The sequence below is a fragment of the Astatotilapia calliptera genome, chromosome 11 (genome assembly GCF_900246225.1).
Source record: "Astatotilapia calliptera chromosome 11, fAstCal1.2, whole genome shotgun sequence".
Classification (NCBI taxonomy): Eukaryota; Metazoa; Chordata; class Actinopteri; order Cichliformes; family Cichlidae; genus Astatotilapia; species Astatotilapia calliptera.
This window is the reverse complement of record NC_039312.1, coordinates 34,637,992-34,664,263: the sequence shown is the minus strand read 5'-3', so window position 1 is coordinate 34,664,263 and position 26,272 is coordinate 34,637,992. Positions and strand designations below refer to the sequence as shown.

The following is a 26,272-nucleotide window of genomic DNA, read 5'->3' as shown; positions in this document are numbered from 1 at the left end:
TGAAAATGAAAGTTAAACATCGACGATCCCTTTGACCGTAATTAATTTGCAGTGAAAAATAGCGTTTATAATGGGTTTCAATGGGCACAAATCGACCACTAAGCCCAATAGTGTAAGTTTGTCTGTAGCTTAGCCACTGAAGCTAATTGAAGGAAGTCAGACTTGAATTTTGAAATAAAATCATATCAAACTTTTTTTTTGGAGAATTTGGCTATAGTCCATTCAACACTGTGCAAATGGCATGTAATCAAAATTTGAAAATAGCCACAAATCGACCCAAGACCCTCCAGGGGTTTTAAATGTGAACATTTCATACATACTGTGTTAGCGTTGCTTCTTCCTTCTACCAGCTTTATTATTAATTTTCCAAATTTTCTGCAGAATTTTGCTGGTTTTTTCCTAATAAATGTGTCATTTTTTCTATTAACTTTGCCAGTCTTTCTCATAAATGTAAGACGTGTAAATGTTTTTAAAAAAGCCCCTTAACTTTTGTTTTTACTGAAAGCTGCTGAATAAGTGATTTTTGTTTGGCTGGCGGTTATCAGTTATGATACACACTCACCCCCAAAGAAGTAGAGTCAGCACGTCTTCTTGAGTAATCATTTATTAATGAATTTAAGGCCACTCTGGACTGTGCAGAATTCATAAGGGGCGCAGAAATAACTCAATTACATCATCCTGGGTAACTTCACTCTGCGGCTACGGATTTCTATTTTCACATCAGAACGGAGTCAAACCAAAGAAAACGTTTAAGCAGCTTAAAGAATCAAACATATTCACAGGTAGAGGCGGCTTGATACGCTGAAGTAAATGCTCAAAATACAAGTTTCCAGTTCACAACACAGCATGCTTCATATGTTTGAAGTGAGCACTGATATGTATTCAGCACTAAGTTGTTCTTGGCCATGCATGCCAACTCCCAGTACAGATATATAGACGATATTATATGAGTGTGTAAGGCCAAAGGTTGAATATGATTTCAGAGTAAAGTCATAGTCTTCACACAGGACAGGACAAAACGAAGGTCTTTACAGAGCAAAAAAACAAAAAAACGTCAAAAATGATCCCTGTCCACAAACTGTATATAAAAGATGGCTGTAGCATCGTGCCTTAAACCTGCAATCTTTTCTAACGACCAGCAGGTGGCCCCAAAAACAGGACTGCACTAACATGTAGAGCCAGTCGAGGGGACTGACTGCTTCCTGTTCATCGCATCGTACATAATGGACTGTATATAAATGATGGACGGAGCCACTGTGACATCACATCAATCCTTCCCATCAAAATTTTTTTTACTTTAATAAATGTACATGCTGGTTCTGCGACTCCTCAGAGGCCCGCTCATTCTGGACCGCCACATGAAACAGGAAGTCCACACATCTGCCATCTTTTACATACAGTCTCTGTCTGATACCTGAAAACTACTGTGTGGTCTGTAGTGTTTCTGCACCGACAGTGTTACACAAATATTTGGACTATACTTTATTATTTCACAGCTTTTCACACCGTCAGCATCCTCTTTGGTTTTGCAGCCAGCCTCACTGGTGACGATGCCCCCCCCCCCACACACACAGATCTGTCAGTGGAAGAAACTGAGGCATATGTAGGATACAATGAGGACTAACAAAATAAAGGCATAATTTAACAAGAAAATAAATACTTTCTTGTTAAACACTACATTTGAGCCATTTCTGTGTTGGTGCACAGTTTGTTAAAAAAAATAATATTCAACACCTGCATGCATTATTCATACTTACATTAGTGTTTTTTCAATTCTGTCTGTTTGGCAAGTTAACCAGTTATAATCAAGACTGAGCTAATGTCTGTCCGCCTCATGTCGTCTACATAATCTGTATTACATAAAAATTGAATGTTTACATTTTCAAACCACATTATTTATTTATTTAGTTTAAATTACAAAAGTAAATGCATGTCCCCCCCCCCCCACACACACAAACTTTGCCCTCCATACTCGCCTCATAAACACTATTTGGGTGGGTGGCTGCTGATCTCTGTGGTTAATAGGTAAAGCAGGTGCCAGTTTCCTCAAATAATTTGTACCAAAATGATTCGCTGTCATTTCCTGCAAGGCCATCATTCAGTGTTCTTGTTTCAGTAATTAAAATAGTTTAAAGGCACCTTAAAGTTACAAAATGTAACTACAACTTTGACCACTGGGGGCAGTGTTTCACCACCAACTTCTTGCATTTCTATTCAGCTCCATCAACAAGTTCTTATTTAAGGTGACTCGTAATGTAACTGGCATTACACTAAAGTGTGTCGTCATCTCTTGAAACCTCTTCCAAAGGATTTTAACAATTATTAAAAACACCAGGATTTACATAAAGTACCCCAAATATTGCCCAATGTCATTGGCCTTAAATATTGATTACAGTTTTCTTCTAATGTTTGATTAGCTTAATGAATGTGACCATTGAATTTCATCGTTCCATTTAATTTCCCAGATTTGTGCAGATTGAGGATAATTAGTGTCACATCCAAATTCACTGCATATAAAGCATCAGAGAAAAGAAAAAAAGACTCCATTTTGATGCAAAGCTTAACCCCACTGAACTCAGACAGAAGAGATGAATTCAATCAGAAGACGTCAGACATACTGAAGTTTAAGGAGATGGTGTAAAAGGCTGAAAAAAGAGGAGCCGTAACTTCATCTACACCATGAAATCACTCCCGCTGTACTTCCACAAGCTCATCTATAATCTTAAAAGATACGTTTGTCTTTGTAAAACAAAGGTGTTCACAGACAGGTGTGCAGAAGCGAGAACTTTGCCTTGACGGTAACAGAAGCACAGAAAACCCCTTCGGTGCTTTGAGACGAGAGGCTGACACAGTGCGACTGCTGCTCCTTCAAATCCACCATCCTCGGTAGAGTAAGGTACGAGTGAAAAGACGAGACAAAAAAATAGATTCTAAGGCCTCACACGGTTAAACCAGCGACCACAGCGCTGCAGATATATAAACTCATAGAGTCCAACTGTTAGCCCCGCCCCCCTCTCTCGGCTGCGGCTCCCTCAGAAGAATAAATTAGAGCAGGACCGGAGGAAGCGGCACATCACTTAGAAGAGTTGATCCATCTTTAACAGATTTAGGTGTTTCATCGTCCAGCACGCCCGACGACGTGAAGGCGGAGCGACACTCGGGCGACAAAACTTACAGAAGAAAAATCTAGAGGAAAAAAACCCAACACCTTCATACAGCATGTACTGATAGGATTATCCGTCTGAAGTGAGAGTAGCGAGGACTACTTCTCTTTGAGCTTTTCAGCGGCGTCTTTAGCTTCAGCCTTGGGAGCGGGGCCGGGAGTCCGGGGCGGCGGGTGCAGGCCGGCCTCCGTGCCGATGTTCACGGTGATGTTGGTGTACAGGGGCAGATATTCCCGCGAGATGACCTCGTATTCCACCGTGTTCATCCCGTCCGCCCTCCAGGTCTGACGCGTCTTAGCGAGCATGTTGAACCTGACAGACACACGAAGCAGAGCATCTTCACTCTTCCAGGAGAAACAGCACAGCGGCTCGATTACAGCAAAATCATGACCTCGTTGTTTCATTGTTTACAAACAAACAAACACTTTTCCACTTCGAGAGTACAGTAGACAGTAGACAGGTGTCCATAAGCAAACATGTGAACAGACTGTAATCTGGCTTAAATAAAAACAGCCTGTGGCCTCACTTGTAATTTACTCAGGACCAGGTTTCCTCTAAAAGATGTCTGAAGGTTCATCGTGGTCTAAGGAGCCACGAAACTAAAGCGTCTGGACTTCTTTAGGTTTCTTGAAGACATTACACCTCTCTGTCCTAAAGGTCAAAGGTCACTCCGTTGAGGATGTTTGAAACAGGAGTGAAAGAAGCCATCTATGTCCATGGCCATCTTTCAGTCACATGATAGGGTGGGGCTAGGTTTCACAATGAGCTCGCCCAAAACCGCTGCTGACAATGACCTTTTTTCACACCGTCGCTCATGTGATGAGGCACATGACCAATAGTTGGTCAACGACCTTCTTAAGGGTTAAACACCTGAGACGCTCCACCGTTTACTCTCAGAACTGAAGAAGCGTCTCAGATGAGAGTTTAAACATCTTCAAGAAACTTAAAGACGTCCAGATTCTTTTACTTCCGAGCTCCTTAGACGATCTAGAAGATACAGTTTCCAGTTTCCACTGCCCTAAAGCGCCAACGCTGAACAACACCGACTAATTTTAGTTTGCCGATCTGCATCGGTATCAGCATTTATACATGCCAACAAATGAAAATGCAAAGGGAGGCAGGAGAAACACATGTTAGAGGTGATGATGTGGCACCGCTCTGGAAATCCCTGTAGGATGCACGACTGTTTGGAATAACGGGAAAAATGACCAGCTGACCCGAGAAGAGTCGGGAAAGTGTCAAAGTATGGAAATCTTTGCAGGACGCGTGCGTCGGAATGAAGAAGGAAATGTTTTGGAGTGTGGGGTTTTAATATCTTCAAAATCTGCATCATTCAGGCTCCGGACAAAATTTACATAATGAAGCTCGCTAACATCAGATGCGTCGGCTCCGTGTTTACGTCTTTTTTTCGCGATAGATTCTGAAGCTGCAGGTTTCATCTTTCTTCAGTCAAAATTGACTGAACCAGCAGCCAAAGAAGAGCAAACTACGCTTCACATACACGTCGTCATGAACTCCCTCCGATTTGCTGTTTTGCCTCCACTTCATGCACAGCTCTCTCTCTCTCTCTCTCTCGCTGTTTACTTCAAGAACTGTTTCCCATTCGCTTGCTTGTTACCCACCAGTCTACAGCTGTTTACAGCGCTGTCGGCCGCTGCGGTTTAAATGACTTTTTCATTTCTGCTGTTCAATACTGAAGAAATTTAAACTGTTTAAATTTATGCAAACTTGCAAAACGCTCAGCTGTGTCTCTAATCAAACCTCTAACTTTGCTCTGCTTCACGTCAGCAGCATCAGGTCATGTTCATGTGTTGATTCGTGGTTTTCTTTTGTTTTTGATCTACTGCTGAATATTTTTAAGGTCATCTGCTATAAAAAAAAAAAAAATCTCCTTCATGTTTTTCTGTTTTATACGGAGCCCCGCAGGGGACATGGGAGAAAAAAAAAATTAAGACGGGCTTTTGCGAGATCTCACAAAAGCCCGTCTTAATTTTTTTCTCCCATGTCCCCTGCGGGGCTCCGTAGTTTTATCCCCAGTTCTTTGACACAAAGGCATCTGCTGTGATGCTCACACCTTTGATCAAGTCTCACAAGTGTCAGCTTTCTTTTTATAGATATAAAAATATGTATATGTACTGATAAATAATAAGAATTATAATATTTCCGACTGAAGCAAAATGTCCTCGATTCAAATCGAATCAATTCTAGAAATCTGTGACGATACGCAGCCCAACTTCCAGCTAGCTGTGACGTAGCGTGTGTCTAACTCTGGTATCCAACTATGGCCAGCGAGTCACGTCTGGTCGTTTCTGTGCTCAGACTTGAGATCTCGTTATCCCAGCGAGCACTCGGGCCGCAGTACCTCTTTGGGTTCACGTCGTTGCCTTTGTCCAGCTTGTGTTTGATCATCTTGTACCGGCCCACCTTCAGTGAAGGACGAGTGATGTACATGCCAGCCAGAGAGACTCTGTGGAGACCAGAAACAAGCGTTAGACCGATCACCCCTCCTGATCACTGAGGACACGCACAGCATTTCCCACATGATTACGGGTTAAATTCAGGGGTGGGGTCACTTTGACTGACATCTAGCCTCGGTCTCCAGTAATGTTTGACTCAGCTGTGTCAGGATCTCTGGACCATGTTTGTGCTCTTGGTGACTGTTGGAGAATTCACCTGATCAATAACAGGTTTCTACTGTTGCCCCGGACAGTTTATGGATGCGAGAGCGCATAAAATGCAATATGACAGAGGCTGCCTCGCTCTTTCATGTGGAGCCTATGAGGAACCCTGAAACCGAACCGCACGATGCTCACCTGACTCCGATGTCGTCGTCCTCGCCGCCCCAGCCCCAGTAATTGTTGGGGAAACCGTTCATTTTAAGGTAGTGCAGGGGCGTCAGAGCGGACACGCCTCCAAAATACATCTTGTATGGAAGCCTGGAGAGGGTTAGGATTAGAAAACAAGACAAATTAAAAGCGGAATAAAGAGCATCAGGGTTTTATTATTAGTTTCTGTACTGTTCAGACAGGTTAGAATATATGGCAGGTGTGTGGAAACTGAACTCTGGCATTTAAATAACAAAACACACACATGCAGCTTCTGCAGAGTCGCCGGGTCCATGCAGCAAACACAGAAGCTAAAGTTTCACTGAGCCAAGTTTATTTCTGTAACTCATTTAAAACTACAGCAGTGCACAAACACTTTCAAGTCAAGGGAAATGTTTTCAAATTAAAGTATAGATAAAATTCAAGTAAAGATAAAAGCAAATCAACAGTAACCACGTGGGGTGGACGAGCTCGAGTAAAACCCGCCCTTCTTTACCTCAGGCCCCCTCCAGTAAGAACTTTAAACAAGCCAACACATCTGTCCAGCAGAGAAACATCTGGGTATTTCTACCCTGCACTGATAGAATATTATTATTTTATTCTTCACTCATTAAGTTATTTTTGCTTTATTCTGCTGATTGGACCGTTTTACCACAGAGATTATATTCAATACATTTCACTTGGACACATTATAGATGCTTTTTTAGTTACAGAGCTCTTTAGCACATTAATTATTACATATAGAAAAACTACATTAACAGTAAGGTTTATTGTACCTTTACTATTCTGCTGCTTTATTTATGTATTATTTGTTTTTTAAATGCAACCTTTTCTACAACTGACATCATGACACATTTGTCACATTATATTTTAATTCATTTTATCGAGTTACTCTAATCAACTCATCCTGTTTTTTCAGGACATTTTATCTGAATTTATTTCATTTTAATATCTAAATGTGTTGACTGAGCCAGTGTTACACTCTGGAGCAAAGCAGCACCTTTTCCATCAGCACCTACGTTTGGGTCGCCACAGTTTTCAGGGGTTCCCATTAGGTCACAGCACCGGGTAGAGGTACCTTCTTTTAGTATCTGCTCTCTCGGGGTCCCCAAGCGATCTGAGCAGGTACTAAATGTGATGTCATCAGAATGCTTGTCAGTGATTGGCTGGTCAGCAGTATCACTCGATGAGTCATCATGAAACCGCCATTTTTGAAACCTGGCAACGACGGGAACGGCTACAAAAACAAGGCCGTGTTCTCCGAGTCTGATGAAAAGCCACAGACAGAGCAGCAGGCATATCGTCACCTCGACATCCACTTTTTTGTAGCGTTCGTGCCGCATATTAGTCACGTCGCAGGACGCTCGGACGTGTCGCTACGAGGACAACCATGCATGTTAGGTAGAACCGGATTGTAGTGGCGATCCGAGCAGGTGCTAATGGAAAAGGGGCTACACTGAAGGACAAATGAGGGCTGTCTGAGAAGGCTTGTGGACTTTTTCTATTGGTTGGTTTATTTGAACTAAAGTGAAATATTGCCCACTCACAGGACTGCTTTCATACAGCACTTCATTCTACAGCTTGCACTGAAACCACGACATGTATCGGTCGTTCTCAGACATACTTGTAGCCGAACTTGTCCATGGCGATGGCCGCGTGCTTGGGGTTCGAGTCACAGACGTACGTATTCCGGTCGTCTTCTGGAATGAGGTCCACATCATGGAAGAAGAGACAGTCCCAGTCCTCCTCCTTCATGGCCTCCCGGAAACCGGCGTTCATCAGCTTGGCTCTGTTAAAGGTGTAGTTTCCAGCCTGCAGAAGAAAAACAAAAATGTTTCTTCACGTGACCGTGAAACAAGTTTAAACGGAATATTTGTGTAAATGAAAAATGCACAAAGCCAGACGTTCTCACTCAAAGGAGGACGCACAACAGACTTCAGCAGGTCAAATATTCAGCCACAGAAACGCTGTGATGTTTGTGCTAAACAGGGATTAGTGAGGTAAACTTTAAAAGCATTTCAGGGAGTTTGTGTGAAACGAGCAACCAATCAGAAGACTGTTGCATAAAAGGAGGAGGAGCTTGTTTCAGACAGGATGAACCGACGCGCTGCTGGAGAATCCAAGAACAAAGGAGACATAAGCCCCGCCCACTGGGGGTTACGATCTAGCGGGACCAAACGTACATTTTTTGTATTTTATTCATTTACTTTTCCACAGGTAGTCCCACTGAGACCCAGTGTCTCATTCCCAGGAGAGACCTGATGGAGCGACGAATGCAACGATGTCCTGTGACCGCGGGCCACGACTCAGCTGTGTAACATAAACTCTGATAAATAAGACGCCAATGAACCAGAACTAGAAAGTTTAGCTAGCAGCACATTAAACACACATTTAACAGCACTATCAGAATGTGACTGAATCCAGCTGAGCAAAACTAATAAAAATATCATTTATAAAAGCATTTAATTGAAAATCATCACAGAGTGTGATGGTACGATCCAGCTCAAGAGGCGCAGGAGATAACGAGCTGAGAGTGAAACATCAGTGAGCTCTAAACAGATTAAACCTCTGAGCTGCTTCAGATTTCTTATCATCCAACATGCACATCCAGTGACCACACACCAGAGGGCGCGCTTTATCAAGCATCAACTAGTGCATCACCTTAGACAATAAAAACCCTCAATACTCCAAATATTATAAATCTAAACATTAACACAAAGACAGTAAAATTAATTTCCAACCGCCTTCTGAATTTTAGTGTAAAATAGAAATAATAGAAACCTGGTGGATGACGTAAATGCCATATTGGAGCTGCTGCCGCTGCAGGAACGGATGCAGGTAGTAGAGCAGGAACTTGAGGTGGTGCTCTCGGTGTCTGTGGGGAATGATGATGGCCGTGCGATGCCTCGCCACACAGTCCGGCGGCCTGTATTGTCCTCCGCGCACCACCAGCGGATTCTTCCTCTCAACCTCGGCCAGACTAAGGCGTGACGGGAAGCTGACGTGGATCGGCCCTCCTGTGGAAAGAAGTTATAAATTACGTCCAAGAATGAATATAGTTACCGGACAGAAAGCAAATGATGTGGTCAGGTTACGAGAGCCGTCCTTTGTGACATCAAGCTTTGAAATGACATTAAGTCAGACGTCAGCTTTAAAAGCACAAAGTCAGCCGTGTTTGTAATGTAGAGATCAGTCTGACAATCCTGCACGCGCTGCTCGTCCAGCCGCCCGCCTGAGGTCAGGGGGACAGAAAAACATATCTATAAAAGGAGAGAAATTTTGTCACTATATTAAAAGTATATATACACACTGCATTAATCAAGGTTAAGCTGACGTTTGTTTTTTTTAAAGCCACGTCGCTCCAACGCCTGCTGACTCATCAGATCACGTGAACAGGTGGTGGGTTACAGATGCAGGTGTGCCGCCTACCCAGGTCAGCTCATCGTGGAAGCTTCAGATTTCTGTTTTCAAACTGACTAAATACAAATATCCCCGCCCGAGCCTTTCAGCTGTTCCAGTGGAGGAACCCGAGCCGCTCAAACCTCCAGCAGGTTTCGTTTGTCTTTGTGTTACAGCGACGAACATCTTTGTTTTTTCTTCAAGAGTCTTTTTCTTCCCTCATATCAATTCATGGTCTTCAAGTGGTTTCAAATTACTGAATAAACATGCGGCAGGATTCTGGGTTTAGACGGCGTAGCTGGAACAGAGCTGACAGAAGAGTTCAAGTAGAGCGCAGTGAGCTCAGGGCTCATAGTCAAAGCTTCCTGGTACAAAGAGCAGTTTCCTTTTAACGTCAAATCCTGGCAAACACGGAGCATAAAAGACCTCTTCAGGTGGAAAACTGTCACAAGCTTTATGGTGCCTTCACACGGTGTGACAGAGCTCAGTGGTTTGATGGCAGCCGTATGGTTGGCATCTCTTACGTTTATTGTGCACACGTCATTTCCACAGAGCCAAAGACGTGGCCTACACGACTGTCAGCGCACTGAAATGCCCCCACAAAAACATCTGTTTTACAGAAAGGACAAAATCACTGAAATATGACAACCAGAGGAAATGTAAGGCGCGCTCACTTGATGACATCGACTCACATGAAGAGTTGACTGAAACTTTCCCCACAGCAGGTGAAAAAGGGTGGAGAAGGTCATGACCCCTCTGCAGCGTCATGTTTTTATAGATGATTGATGGACATAAACTTAGCACCATAAAAGCAGCGACTGTGTCACACCCTTTAGACACTAAGATCACACAGGCGCTCCTTCCCCAGCCTGTTAGTGATCAAACACAGATCCTTTCCTGTATATCAGACAGACATACGGGAAACATGCAGGAACATTTAAATATTTTTAAAGAGGTCAGAGTGACACGTGAGAACCGTATTTGGCTTTTATCCATAAGGACAATAACAAAAACTGAAACTAAAGTGAACTGGAGGCAATAAAACTGACTTTTGTTACCATCCACACACACTCAGGAAACCTGAGTGCAGATCAGCTGTGGGGTCAGAGTTTGTGTACAGGCTTCATCTGAGAGGCAACTTGAACCAGGTCAATCTCATCTCATCTCCACAGGTATTTTGATTCTAACTGAACTGATCCTGAGAAAGGAACCACACAGAGAGCACGCTGAGAAAAACAAACTATTTTTATATAAAACCTGAAACCAGGTGCGTGATTTCAGGTTCAAAGCTAAAAGGCACTCAGAAGCCAGATGTTACATCACGGATAATAAATCTGATTTCAAAGGGACAGCATTTAAACGTAACATTTGGTTAGGCTCTGAGCCCGTGTCTGGGTCAGGACAAACATGTTTTTTAAGTTTAATGTGAACTGAAATATTTCTCTTACTTAAACCCTCTATCACTCACTGGATTTATCTTCACTTTCCTTCTGCAGTTTCTTTTCTTGAAGATACAGCAGAAGGAACCAGTAGAAACTTCTTGACAATGGGTATTTAGCGTGATGGCACCGCGCTGACACGTGTTCAGAGGCTGCTCTGAAGAGGCTCGATGTTGGCCTGAGGCAACACTGGTTTGGAATGTAGGAGAGACGGTTTGTGCCACTTATTGTGTTACGCCAAAAATGTGGTTGGTTGGCTCGTGTTAATGACACACAGCTGAGAGTAAACAAGCTGTTATTCTTTATTTCCACTTCTTAAATGTATTTATTTAACATCTTCATTAACATCGTCTTATAACGAGTCAGTTCTGTCTGAAACAAGCTGTTTTGACTCCGCTCCATTTAATCCAGCTTTCTTCTGATTGGCTGCCTCCTCAAAACAGAAGGTTTGTGCAGCAGGTAGGTTTGGCTTCTGTGCTCGATGACAACCATATCAGGAGCCGAGAGCAGCCAGAGCTGTAGAACAGTGATTAGAGCTTTCAGCTCACAGGTATTACTTGCAAACTCGCATTGACTCAAATGATGTTTAACATGACTGTCAGCCACAGGAACAAACATACTGCTTTTATATAACGGGGGAACGAAAAGCACAAAAGTGCTGCATACATTTCCATTTTCTCTTCAGTTAATATTAAGTCAATACCACCTGTTTTGTTTATCCTCTCTGAGACTGAACGCAGAGCTAAACAAGGAAAAAAAAAAAAAAAAAAAAAAAAAAAAGGTCACGTGACTCACATATGCAAAAAAAAGGAAAAACCCTGCAGTGAGGCTCGTGTGACTGGTCTAGTTTGCCTGTTTATTACAAGAATATTTACACTATATTTGAATAAAGGTGAGACAAAATCAGAAGTTACTAACTTGTGCATATGAGAACACTACAGTAGTGAGGGTGAAACATTTAAGCATAAAAGTGCACTTCAGTCCTCGCTCACACTCAGCTGACTGCCGGCGAGGGCACCTGCACCAAAACATGGCATCTAATCTACAGCTGAACAAGTTCAATTACAGCCACATTTCCATCCATCCTTCTTCCACTTGTCGGGGCCGGGTCGTGGGCGCAGCAGCATAAGCAGAGAAGCCCAGACCTCCCTCTCCCAGCCTGTCTGGAGGAACACCGAGGCAGGGAAAGCCTGGAACAGCTTGCCCAGCGGGCATCCTTGTCAGATGCCTGAACCACCCCAACTGGCTCAACTTCACAAGATAAAAAAACTTTCATGACCTATAACGTTTCATCAATCAGAGCTGAATTTTAGGGACTTCGCCTGCATTACCTTCAGAGGCTACACTGAGCCCTACAAGGACGCAAAGTCCCAAATACTTTATTTAAACAAGAGATTCAAGCTTCAACTTTTAAGGGTTACCTGAAGTATGAATCGCTGTCTTAAACCTTTACGATGGATCCACTTAACTAGTGAACATCTATTTAAGGCTAAACGGAGAAAAGCCTAATCCACCTTTGGATCGACACTGAAGACGTGGCATGAGCACTCACCTATTAGAGGGGACGTTTTGGGACAGTAGGGCGTGTCGTCTCGATGGCCGTGAGCTTTGGGCAGGTGGGAGAGGTTGGCGTATACGTCCCCTCCACTGATCGTGGGTGTGGTGTGGTTGCGGCCTGATACAGCGCCCCCGTCTGGCTTGCGGAAGATGCGTATGAAGTAAGTGACCCTCTTCTGGTATCCCTCTCGGGACAGCAGCGCCATCACCACCAGCTGGATGCCCAGGAACATGATAAGGTAGCGCCATTTGGACTGAATACTGAACATGGTGACGGCTCGGATGGGTCCAGTGGAGACAGGTGGAACTTGCTGCTCGGGCGTAGCAGGTGATGATTGTCAGGGTTAGTGGAGGGTGGCGTCAAGCCTTTTCCTTCCTATATAATCCAGAATATGGCAGCGCACGGCGAATGTCAAGTGAGTGACAATCTGTGAAATATTTAACTTCAGTATGTCAGACGCGGCGATGTCACACATAAAGGCACTTTTGGTAGGCTGTAAGCACAAAGACCCCCAAACAGAACAAAAGTAGAAAAATATTCCACACTGAGACACAAAAAAAGAAAAGAAAAAAATCTGGTCCACTTTGTCCTCACTGCATTCCCCGCTGCTGCTCAGCAGGTGGTAGGTATCTCCAGAGCTGACTGTTGGTCCACTTTGTGTTTGGTTTGGGGAGATAATGCCAGCCCCACATTATGGAGTCTCACACCGACTGAGCACCATCCGCTGCCCTGTGAAGTTCACTCGCCTCCAGCCGAACAATCTGCAGCGTCTCCTTCTCTCACCCTTCCTGCCTTTGTGAGCTTTATGCTGCCTTCTGCTGTCCCTCCTGCTCTCTCCTGAGGGAGGCCTCCACAACAGCAACAGCCACCATGACAAAGGGGAGCATATGCAGCCGTATAGGCGCTATACTTTACAGAGGATTACACGGCTTCCAGCCGCTCACCGCCTGACTGGCTGGAGAGACGGTGGGAGTGGACCGTGACTTGCGTGGGAGGAGTGGTCAGAAGGGTCCTGCATGAGTGAGTGGGTGGGTGGGTGAGTGTTTGTTAGGGGGAGGCTTCAGTACAGAGTGAGGCTGAGAGAAAAAGAAATAGGGGGAGGAGGACGAGGAGGAAGAGGTCGAGCTTTGACTCCCAATGCTATTATTCCATGATGATGCGATCCACCTTAAGCCGCTCACTGGTCACCCTGGATCGACAGGAACTGGACGGGTCACTCCAGCATGGCTCTGGAAGACAGGAGAGGAAACAGGGCGGGTGTTAAAACTGACTGACATCCTTTGGCTGAAACTGTTGAAGTCAGCGATTTCAGCACACAAACAATGAGCTGTTGTTACAGCACAGGCAAACAAATGGATTGTGTTTGTTTACAGAGACCAAACAGAAAGCCTGCACTAATCACTCAGTGGGAGATCCCTGCTGCCCACTGTGGGCGGCAGACGGGAAGCCACGCATCACAGCGTCGAGGAAGTTTCCAAAATCTGCAGCCGGAGCAGTGCATTCTTCTGCTCCTGATGAAAGGACCCGATGATGTCGTCCTTCCTGACCCGAGCTCTGCTGCAGCGATGCCGAGCACATCCTCAGTTACAAATCAATTAGCGCTCGTTAAAGCAGCCGCACTCGGAGCACTAATCCTAATCCCAATCCTACTGAACGCTACGTGGCTGGTGGAAACACGGACAGAGAACCTGCGCCCACATCAAACACCGCGACCCAAAATCAAACGATATTTTATCCTGAACAAGAACTTGGAGTTCACCCTATTTTAACTGAAAAGTAATCAGTTTCTGGACATTTTTTAATGTGTATTTTTGTTTATTGTCATTTAGTGGAAATGCCACCATGTCTATTCTTCTGCTTTTTACATTTTTTATAGAAAAACATTCAGAGGAGGACATATGGTCTGTATTTAAAGAGAAAGATTGACAAGACCTCAAAAATATCTGAAAACTATAGAAATGGTAAAGATTACAGACCCGTGGCAGCAGTGCTACATACAGAAATTATTCCAAGGCAGATCATCGGTACATGAAAATTCTGGTATAACATCACCAAGAAGACTGTATGATAGGATCTTCAGCACTTCAGCATCAAGTACCCACAGGAAAAGGTCACATTATGAACATTTGTTCCTGCTCAGACTCTACAACAGGGCTGGGGAACTCCAGGCCTCGAGGGCCGGGGTCCTGCAGGTTTTAGACATCACCCTTCATCTACACACCTGAATCAAATGATTAGTTCATTACCAGGCCTCTGCAGAACTTCAAGACATGTTGAGGAGGTCATTAAGCCATGTAAATCAGCTGTGATGGATCAAGGACACATCTACAACCTGCAGGACACCGGCCCTGGAGTTCCCCACCCCTGCTCTGCAACAGGAGATAAGAGCCGCTTGCTGTGTGTGTGTGTGTGTGTGTGTGTGTGTGTGTGTGTGTGTGTGTGTGTGTGTGTGTGTGTGTGTGTACGACCCAAAAGAAGAGCTGTAAAGGTAGGCAAACAAAAAAGAGACACTGATGTGATCAAAGATATGCTGAGAGAAAAATGAGCCCTTTTTGTTCCTTCATACCATCAAAGCCGTGTTAGTCTTGCTCATTTCGACAACAAAGCGAACGCATTCTGAGCATTTAACACCGAGTGCCTCGGGAACTCCACGCAAACTTTAAAACGACAGACAGGAAATGAAGAAATGCAAAAACAAAACACACTTTGATCAACTTGCAGAAATGTACTGATGCTATCTGACTCCTCGTTCTTTAACAGCTGACTGGGGGATTTTCATGTGAAGGATATTAAATGGGTTTCCTATTTCCCCTCTGAGAGAACATGCGGATCAAACAGAAGAGGAAATCCTCTGCGGAAGACTTTCATCAGAGCTGGGAGCAGATGGGAGGATTGACCCCTGACATGTCGCCCGGCACCTATAACCTCTTGATATGGTTTATGACATGATATGTCAGAGACTGTGGCTAATCCCACAGAACGGAAATTCATCTCAACCACTCTGAGCAGATAAATAAATAACGTAATCTGTTTTGAAGTAATCGCTGACGCTTTCTAAAAGGTTCACATTCACTGGATTATGAGTCTGAAGCTGCTCTTCAACCATGTGACTGGACAGAGGGAATAAAGGTCTGCACATCTCTAAATTTACTCAAGTGCACTGAGTGCATTCAACCCTGGAGCCTTAACGGGCCAAAGGAGCTCTGAATAAACTCCTACTGCTAGTACCTGCCGTCTAATCATGTTAATCTTCTTTTATTGTAGTCGACAGGAGGCTGCTAGGGCGGCGCCTTCAATGATCATGTGATTTCTGAACCAGTTCGACTTGTGATTCCAGCACAGCTATGATCAGTGTTGCCCACAGATTCCATTTGCACGTGCCACATACCACTACAGCAGCTGAGTTTTCGGCCCATGAAGTTGTTTCCACTATCAATATTTTCATGTTCACCTGCTGAATAATTGTCGACCTGCTTTTATTATAGACGAAGCACATCGTGTACCTGGGAAAACAAACGCACACAGTTTTCTTTAAAGGGTGTTTGACAGACTTCCTGAAACTGCAGGGCGAGGACGTCGGGTGTTGGCCAGTCGTAGCACAGCAGGGTGGAACATTAGTCTGCTGTGTCTGCCAAGCATCACTCAAACTCAATGTATGGGAATCGAGCCTTGAAAAATAATCCAAAATACTCGATTTTCTATTATTTTCCACAAATGATATAATCTATAGGTGGACGGGAGAGACACCTCAACATATTATCCAACAATGCACACAAATCAATGCTTGAATTCCAGTTTTTAACCAAAGGAGATAAGATGGCTATTAATGTTAATATTATGTGCCAACTTGATCTACTAGACAACTGGAGAAGATCCCTGGAGAATGAATTCATGCGCTCCGTGGTGCTCCCGTCTATTCTCACGTTCTTTATGAAGAGCAGAAATAACAAAGATACTTTAGCGCTCGCGGCTCGTGCTGTACCTGAGCTGGTTCACACAAAGGGAGAACCTGGCAGCGAGCGCCTTTTAAATAAAGCTCAGGCGCCAACTTACACGCATACAAAAGAGGCCCGGAGCTGCATGGATCTTTCTGTGCTGGCTGAGGATGAGGAGTGAACTAAATACAGAGAGGAAGAGCAGCAGACTGGTGACGTTCTGTGCTTTTGACTTCATCGGCTCTCCTGCACGGATGGTCTTCCTCTCTGCATTTAGAGCCACATCAGAGAGACCCTTTTCTGCTCTGTTTCCCAGCATTACTGTGTTCTTATTTTCCACCCAAGTATACAATCTTTACATTTTCCTTCATTAGCACATGTCAAACACATGTGGTACCCACTCGCTGTTTAGTTCAACTCGAGCCGAGCCGGCTGAAGAGTCGCCGATCAACAAGAAACTAGAGATGGCACCAAACCACTTTATGTTCGATACCGATATCATAAATTTGGATATCTGCCGATACCGATGTGAATCTGATACAGTGTGTTTCTAATCAATAAAACAGTTTTTTAAACATCTTCCTGCATTTGGAAAAGTTCATACTCAAGTTTTAACAAAACAAACAAACAAACAAAAAACACTAAAGCTATTGTGTTAAACCTGTATGCAAAAAATACACCATTAAAATATTTCATAGTTCAGCAAAACTGATCAATCTCATAAACGTAAACCTACAGCATCCTCCCTATTCTGGCATTTTAAAGAGCACTTAGCAGAAATATTAAACAACATAACTAACAGGGTTGCAAACTCCCAGCAAAAAAAAAAAAAAGTGAACCAGTCCCCAATTTTAATTTAATGCATGTGTTAAAAAAATGCACAGAAATTATTTTTCAACAATAATTAAATAGATTCAGCATCTTCCTTCAACAGAACTGCAGACTGCACAGATGGTACCTTCCCAAAGGAAAAAGTACTCTAGCTTACTAGGGTATATTAGACTTAACAGTCACTATATACAGTAATGGACTTCTATACATTTTACATCAGATGAAGACTTTGGGTGTAAAACTCCGATAATTATTTATTAAAAGCTCGACATTTCAAATGAGAATAAGAAAGAAAAGTATGTCTTTGTGCCCCCTTTTCCCTGTTCATGCCCTATCGGCCCCCCTGGCTAAACTTTGCTAGATGCGCCCCTGCACAGTTACGTCAGCTGCGTAGATATTTAATGGTTTCCCTCCGATATCCAATCCAGTAATTTAGTTCAGTATCGGCGCGATACCGATACGTAATATCGAATCGGTCCATCCCAACAGGAAAGGTTGAATGGAACGACTCTTATATAGCTTTTCTACTCTTCCAGAGAACTCAAAGCACTTTATACAAGATGCCTCATTCACACCCATGTTTTAAGTGTTTTCTATCTAGCAATCACATGCATTAGAGAGCGACCTGTGCCACCACAGGCATCTCACTGGATGTTCAAGCCACAGGCCAGGTCATGGTAGATTTATGCAGTTAAAGACAACAGGACTTCTTTCAGGTTCCTGAAGATATTTCGCCTCTGATCAACAAAACTTCTTCAGTTCTAAAAAAACTGATGGGAGCCCCAAACATGTGGGTTCTCCATACAGAGAAGTCCTGAGAGTCGCTGACCCTCCCTGAAATCACAGGTCTTAAAGGATCACACGAGTCAATACTATCTCAGGGTCAAGGGTGAGGGTGTGACACACTGCTCCCACACCACCATCATGTGAACTATTAAAGTCAGCAGGGGTTGAATAGCCTGGGACGGGATCCTGGTTTTTGGAAGTGAAGACCCTTCTTTGATGAGAGACTGAACATCTACACACATCAAACAGCAACAGTTTGCTTCACTTCAAGCTCTTCAGACTTGGTTGTATCCTGACATGTAGCTTCCCAGAAACATAACTAAGAGTCACACTGAAATTCTGCAGTGACTAATTGGTTTCTGTAGCACTGTTTCCCGTTTCTGTTCCTGGTCACTCCTCCTTTTGTTGCCTTGCTGAATCAGCTGCTTGTTAGTGTTTTGGCAGCAAACCTACTGAGCGACTCGGGCCCACCAGCATAATGATGTGATGATGATGTATACTTTACTGATCCCTGTGGGGAAATTCCTCTCTGCATTCAACCCACTCACTCTGAAGCAGTGGGCAGCCGCTGGGCGCGCGGGGAACAGTGTGTGCAGACGGTGCCTTGCTCAGGGGTACCTCAGGGTAGCCAAACCCCTGATCTTGGGGCCACCACTCGACCTGCTGAGCTGTCCCTGCCCTAAGTACAAATGTTGGTCACACGTGTTATGTCACCAGCTTCAACTGTATAAATACATTTTACCAGATAAAACCAAGTCCTTCACCCTTTTTCTCCTCACTAATTTATTTTCATCACTTGTATTATATCTAAAGTTCAACTAAGTCCTCTGTGAAAACGATCCTTCAGTATGAGGTTAAATTAACCTTGGATGAAGACTCATCAGTTTCATGAGCATTTCAGCTTCCGTGCTGAGGAAGAGTCTATTCTGTACAACATCCTCATTTGTTTTAAGAAGACCTGTGTAGATTTTAGTCCCTCTTGTTGTGCTGGTTCGCCATTGTTAATATATTCTGCTTTTCCCTGTAAGATGATAAGCTCGGGGCGGGGAATTTCCTGAGTGAATCAAGGCCGGCTAATAGCTGCATGATGATTTCCTAATAATCCATTAAAGCACCGTCGACATTTATAAGACTCATGTTACATTTGTTATGTCACTGTGAGTTCATGTAGGCATGTCTGTATGTCCACAATGCTCGTCCAGTCTCAGGCACCACCGAGTTAAAAACTGACCCAAACCCAAAGTCTTCATTAAACTTCAACCTCCAGCCATCTTTATTTATTTAAACTATTTACAAAAGCAAGCTGCCCAGCTGCTAGGGTCTAAAGATGAAAACTAAACCGCAGCAACTGTCAGGCTAATAGGAACACATTAGCACAGGGAAGATGGAGGATGAGGGTTAAGTTGTTCTCAGTGAAATTTCAGGTTGAAGCTCCCAGATGGGCCGAGACAAACAATCATGGCAGAAAGAAACAGACGTCTGAGATGATCCAACCACAACACGAGGTTAGTCATGAATGTTCCCGTGTGGTTTGGATTACTCACTATAAAAAGTTCTTTTTTAACACGACTCAAACTACAAGGGATCGTTACCAAGCCTCAAAGACAGCCCAGGCCCAGCAACAGGCACGTATTAGACACGTCCTAACTCTATTACTCATTTCTGCTACAGACCAAATTCAAACGGTGTCGGAAAGAAGGGATGACGAGCTTTACTGGGATATTCGGTGTATCACGGTAGCACCAAGTATCCACGGGGTAGCGTAACATAACCACAGACCTGCCTCTATTTCACCATGTGCACTTCACGTTACTGCAACTCCTCAGCCAGAACTACAAAATCAGTCCAGGCAGCCGTATGATACAGGCTGATAAATGGCTGACGTGGTTAAAAGGAGCAGATAGATGTTATCGACTACTTTTACCGTCAGCTGAAATCTGACTGTTTATGTTTATTTAATTACAGTATGTCAAATGATTAACATTCCTCTCTCTACAACATCGCTCCAGGTGGAAACGCAGCTTTGCATCTATTAATTTCATATGCAAATACATCTTCTCTGACTTTAGTTCTATAATCAAGTAAAGAAAGTTCAGCAACAGCTCCATGTGGTGCAGGCGTGTTTGCACACATGAATGAATGAAGAGGAGCCAAGAGGGTTCTGAACAAAAGTGCTGAAACGAAGAGCAGATGAGAAAATAAAAAGGGACGAGGGGGGAAGAGCGGAGATATATTTAGATCACGTAGCTCACGGTCAGCAGTGTCGTTCAATTCCTAAAGGCACAGCACAGAAGTGAAGAACAGCAGGCACGGAGGGAGGTAAAGAGAACAGCCGTGGTGGTAACCACAGAGGCCGAACACCACAAACACACCTTCCTGTCTTAACTGAGCGAAAACTGATCACAAATTTTCAATGGAAATTAGATGCGGTTTAGTTTACATGTCGTGGTTATCTGAGCAGGAAATTCTGGCTGCGTCGAGCCCCGCCCCCCAAGTCGTTAAATCTGCTTCGCTGCTCAAAACTGATTGCAACTGCCTTCGAGGCAAAAGTTTTTCTTACTAATTCTTTACTTCAGTTATTCCCAAACGTCTCAGAGGCAGCGTGTGTGCACAATCGATTACATTTAACAAAGCGACCCAGATGAGCTGCAGAAAACGGATGGATGCATAAAGCTATGCACATTTACAGCTTTACACTCTGAATATTTTCAGAGTTACAGGCGTTGTAAATCCACAGATGGGTCAAACCTTCTTAATATTTGTATGTTTGAGGTCTCGTTACTTCTTAAAAACCAGAGACGACTTCTTATCTGGAGCACAATCACGAGCTTCCAAAGTGCAGCCTGTGAGCAGAGCTGAGGTACAAAGTCTGAAATGAAAGTGGGGAAGTATTTCCCCCAGAGATACTTCTTTGGCCACGGTGCTTTTCCACTGTGAGCTACACCTGAAACCCCCCCACTGAAAGAAATACACACAAAAATGGAAACGCCACAGTGAACATACGTTTCCCTTCACTCGGGAATTAAGAACTAAAATTCATTTTCATTTTCTTGTTCAAAGTGAGGTTTTAGGAATTCGAGCCTCAAATGTAGACCACAGAATTTAATTCTTCATAGCCGGCCGTGTGAGACCACTGACTGGGCTCCTATACTGGAACAACATTTAGAGAAACAGCTGGAGCGATTTCACTCATCGTTCGATTCTGTTTAGGCAAGATAAACTGCTTCGTTCAGGTTAGAGTCTCACGTTAGTGCCAGCAAAGACCAGCACTGAGCCAGGCAAGCAAACGGACATCAAGTTTGTTTGAGAAAGCGCCTCGCGGTGTTGCTCAACACCCAAACAGCTCCGTCCTGACCAAAAACAGGCTGAGCGACAGGAGTATTTAACAGTGTTAGTGACCATGGAGAGGTGCAGTCAGATGTGGTTACACAACAGCTGTATTTTTCCCGATGCTGTCACCAAAACAACAGAAAAAGCGACGCATCATTCCTAAAAGCTCTGCACACTTAAACTCTGCATATTCAGGCAGGCCTTTCCTCTCAAGTACCAACCAAGCAGGCCCAGGCGATGAAATAATGTGTAAACATGCCCTGAGAAAAGAGGCGTCTGCATCGCAGCGCGTGCCAGGGACCCTGTCATGGCAACGCCTCCTGAGCCCCGACCATTCATCACAGTGCAGCTGGTACACGTCGCCATGGCTGTTCCTCAGTCCGACTCCACCGAGACATGAGAAGGAGAACAGAGTGGAAAAAAGCCCATCATTCTCCAGCTTTTTCCACCTCCTCTCCTCTCTTTCTGCCTCTGGTGGCTCAAGCTGTTTCCATAGTGAGGCCTTCCTCACCAAACCATTAGGGAAAGTTATTATCTAATGACAATCAAAGCAACCTGCACCAGTTTGTAGATGGGAGCCATGGGGATAAGAAAATCTCCTCAGGGATAGATAACCCACAACACAAAGGCCTCCCAGAAGCAACAACATAACAACACAGCAGCTTTTTCAACATTCAGGATTCAAGGTAGTAAAAATTTATGTTTTGATGTTAAAAGTTAACACCTAAAAAAATAAGAGTTCAAATCAAGCAATACTGAAATGATTCAATGATGCAATTCGTCTGCAGCTAAATCTTTATCGTGATAAATATGGAAACAAAAACGTGTCAAAGGCTTTTTTACACTAACAACAAAAGGCATGCTGTAACGAAAACTAGCTCCATGTAACACTGAAGGCAGATGATGCTGAAGCTGCTCAGCTGTATTGAAACAACAACATCCTGAAAAGCTTGTCTGAGATGCTATCAACAATGCGGTCTGAGCCTAACGCTTCATGCAGGCCAAAAAAAAGGAAGCACCACAGAGGGTGCTATTTAAAAGAAAAAGGAAGAAACGGCATGAAAAGAACAGAAACGTTCTTAAAGTGTGGTCAAGTGTCTCCTCTGCAGAAAGAGCTTATACTGAGTCTCAGCCTTCCTAAGCAAATCTGACCCAAGGTTATATTGAAACAGAAAGGATAAGGCCGCATGAAGCGTGTTTTAAAGTCACACATAACAGCTCCAGCACCAACCACACTAATCTGACTTTATAACAGCAGCAACAAAAAAAGAGATTAAATGAGACCTGGTGCAGAACCAGCAGCCGTTAGTGATTTTAGCCCACGTTTACGGTTCGGTAACAGAACCTAATAGTACAGATTACTTATTTTGTTTCTGCAATTTCATTTTATTTAAAGGTAAGTGTTCAAAAACAGAAAAAACCAACCGACAGATCTTTGCTCACAGCACCCGACCACAGCAGCCTGAAAAACTATAGAAGTGAGAATCAAGATAGAGAAGTGGCTTCGACCAAACAGTTTCCTGAAACACACAAACTCAAGTATTATATCTTCATGAAAACCTTTTTAAAAAATACCTGCCCTCATGATCTGTATCACTGTTTATCCTGCTTACCTCACACTTCAGTTTATAAAGATATAAATCTGGACTCTGAGCTCTTTAATACCTGTGACAGCATGTTTACTCTGACTGATAAGAGCAGGACGACTTCAGAGACAGACTGAAGCTCTGGTCCTCTCCCCGGTAGGACAAAGAAGAGCAGCCCCTCTGCTGCTCTCTCACCTCCAGTGTGGGCTGGGTTCAGAGGGGGAAGGGGGCCGCCATGCTGGGCCTTTTGTCCCGCTGTGGAGAGCACATATACGAGGACATATGGGCAGGAAGACAGGCTGAGAAACCTGCCTTATAGCAGGGAGGTAGCGGGAAATGGCGAAATTAACGAGTTCTGTCCGCACGTTAAAGTGCTCAGAGAGTAGTTAGCTAATAACGAACCCAGTTTCCTGGTAAATGCAGCTGCCATCGTTAAACTTTTATCGGGGTCGGCTTTTGCTTATAGGATCAACACATCAGCTAAAACGGAAGAAGAAGAAAAACAGACTTCGGGGGGCTTTATAGCAGACACAAAGTTAGTTAGAGCTGGTATTAATCAGCATTAGCTTACGCAATGCTGCTAAGAGCTAATATACTGATTTAAACCCCGTGTTTGCCCTTATTCTTGGTAACACTCGGGCTCGCATCGACAGTTTTCCAGCAGGGGTCTGATTACTTTTAAGTGGAGCTAACAACAGTCCCGACTGCCTTTAAACTGGGCTCACTTTTTCCTGGTTTTTAAATCATGTAAAAACATCCGAGAAAAGGGCTCCCACCCCAACTCCAAGCCGATCCTCGCCAGCTGTGAACGCCGAGCCGCGCCGCGCTATCCGCGGAGGGGAGGTTGTTAGTTAGTTAGTTAGCTGGCTAGCTAACGGGCTAGCATCCCCACACGGAGCTGTTTTGGCTCCATCATAAAAACAACCAAACGTCTTTTTTCAGTCTTACCTGAAGGTGTTTTTATCCCCCAGCAGGTGAAGCGACAGTTAGCGGTCGGTGTCCCTCCAGCTGCCCGTTTCCTGCTCAGTATTTCCGATGTGCGCTGAAGTTGGAGCTGCTGTTTGGTTGCTGGCTCGGAGGCTGAATGAGCAGAGCCGCTGCAGCTCGGCACTTTTCTCCTCCCCTCCGCGGTCACAGCTCAGAGCTCAGCAACACCGACAACCTGCCACGGCCACAGCCGCTGCTGCTTTACCACAGGAGCTCCAAAAACAGCCACCAAGACCCACGGGGGACTGTTTTATTTTCTTTTTTGTTTCTGTGGCTTTGACATAAAAGCTAGCAATGAATATGGAAATCATCCTTGGTTATTTTTTTACATGTTTCTTTATCACTGCTGTCTGTGATGTATTTTAATTACATTCTCCAGCTGTAATCTTTAACCTGTACTTCTATCTGCTGCCCTTTTTAAGGGTCACCCCCCTCCTGTGTCACACTAACCATCTGGATGTCCTCCTTCATCACATCCATGAATCTTCTCTGAGCTTTTCCTTTTTCCTCCTGTGTGGCAGCTTCTTCATCATTCGTTGCCCCTCATTTACATCATCCCTCCTCTGCACATGTGCAAACGTCTCAGTCTTGGCTCTCCACAGACTCTGTCTCCAAACTGCTCAAGCTGAGCTGTCCCTCTGACACGTCCATTTATAATCCTGTTCATCCCGGTCTCTCCCAGTGAAATCCTAACATCTTCAGCTCAGCCTTCCACCTTTTTGTCTCAAAATCATGCGTCACAGCAGGTCTCACTACCATCTTGTAAGTTTGCCCTTTCACTTCTCCTGCTATCCTTCTGTCACAAATGACCTCTGACACTCGTCTCCACCCTGGATGCGCTCTCTCTTGTGCACTGTCCATCACGTTGGATGGTTGAGCACAGTTATAGGTAATTAATATTATGAATGGTACCGAGAAAATGAAGTGTCAGCATAGACCTTCAGTTTTGGGAAACATGGCACATTATATGTGTTAGGTATTTTAGTACCATGGGAGCATTTACTGGATATTGTTTTATAGTGACATTATGCAGGAAAACTCTGTCATTCAATAAGGCCCCTTTGTTTTAGTTATTTTTCTCTTTGACCCAAGAATTGATGTGTGAGAATCACAGGCTGGTACAAGGTTGAAATACCACAGAGATCACTCCCTCAGCTACATTAGTTTCTTAATCTTTTAGACGCCTGTTGAAGGCCAAATGGTTTGTTTCAGATTTCACTAATGAAAGAACTCTTTGTTTTGTGCCTTGAAAATATGTCGCTGAGATAATCACAATTGTAGCTGAACTGATACACTACACAAAGGATGCTTCTTCACCCAAGGGCAGGAAGACGCTGCCTTATCTTGGTCTGTACTGGTTTAAACTGATAAATCTGCTGTCTCATGAATTTGTCCCTCTATATAAACTGTTGTACTTGTGAATAAAGTTGAGTCAATTTGGGAAGACAACCTGAAGCAGTCTCTGTTTTCTTGTTCTCCCAAGCTGCTCCCGAGCTGCTCGTACTAACACGCTGAATGGCATGCTTGAATATTACTTGAGAATATATTTGACTGTGTTACAGACTAAGGGACATTCTCTGCTGATAGACGTCCACGCCTCGGAGGAAGCCGATCCACGGAGTAGGCCCTGGAAACCGTTTCCTTCAATTTGTATGTTGACTGGGGGTTGGGTTCATTTAATAAAATCCAAGGGGAAGCACAAAAGCCCAGTGTAAGACAAATAAGCATTATTTTGAACTGTGACTCATGCAAAGCTGCTCCAGTAGAGTCCAACATTAAAAATGTGGAGCTGAGAATGAGCAGAACGAGTGCACTTCAACAATGTGTTGTTTTTAAGCCTGCTATGTTAGCCATCGTGCATGAAGTAAAGCTTAGTAAGTACAGTGGAGTAGAGACTAAACATTTCTCTCTGGACTGAGTGAAAGCATAAAGTAGTATAACGTGGAAATACTCCAGTACAAGTACCTCAGGGTTGTACCTGAGTGCTGTCTTTGTGTAAATGTGCTTTATTCCCCCACAGCCAAACCTGAGGGCAGTTTTTAGAAGTCAAGTCTGTTATATTCTTAATAACTCAGTGCCTCTGTTCACTGTTTATGGCTTTATTATTTTTACAGGTTCCTAAAGGAGATTAGTTGTTTTCCCGACCTTTGTACAGACATTTCATCTGAATTATAAATCTATAAATCTTACCCTGAAATCTTACCTGTAATACAATCAGTGGTGGGCTTGACTTTATTTTATACTTTTAGGTTTTGAGGGTGTCCCTGGCAATTACATAATCCAGAATAAGGCCATGAGTTTCGTGAGGTGCATAAATTTCCTGCTAGGCGAGTGGCTAAAGGGTAAATGGCACAGGAAGCATAGCAGGATGTGTGCTGGTAGAGAAAGCTCACTGCAGTAATTTCCATTTAATCTGAATTTGGTTCACAGAA

The 26,272-nt window shown here is 43.8% G+C and overlaps 1 protein-coding gene across 2 annotated transcripts; it reads right to left on the bottom strand.

Annotated features, from left to right (window-relative positions):
• Positions 1 to 586: 586 nt before the first annotated feature.
• LOC113031743 (beta-1,4-galactosyltransferase 3) lies at positions 587 to 24,685 on the bottom strand. 2 transcript variants are annotated; one of them, XM_026184104.1, is made up of 7 exons: positions 23,802 to 24,685; positions 12,380 to 13,614; positions 8,771 to 9,006; positions 7,614 to 7,801; positions 5,978 to 6,100; positions 5,527 to 5,631; positions 587 to 3,476 (listed from the first exon to the last, which is right to left on the bottom strand). In XM_026184104.1, exons 2-7 carry the CDS (start codon positions 12,651 to 12,653, stop codon positions 3,263 to 3,265), a joined length of 1,140 nt encoding a protein of 379 aa, XP_026039889.1. In that variant the 5' UTR covers positions 12,654 to 13,614; positions 23,802 to 24,685; the 3' UTR covers positions 587 to 3,262. The 2 variants fall into 2 exon arrangements, with proteins under 2 accessions (XP_026039889.1, XP_026039890.1); XM_026184105.1 differs by lacking the exon at positions 23,802 to 24,685 and adding an exon at positions 23,630 to 23,769.
• Positions 24,686 to 26,272: the final 1,587 nt, after the last annotated feature.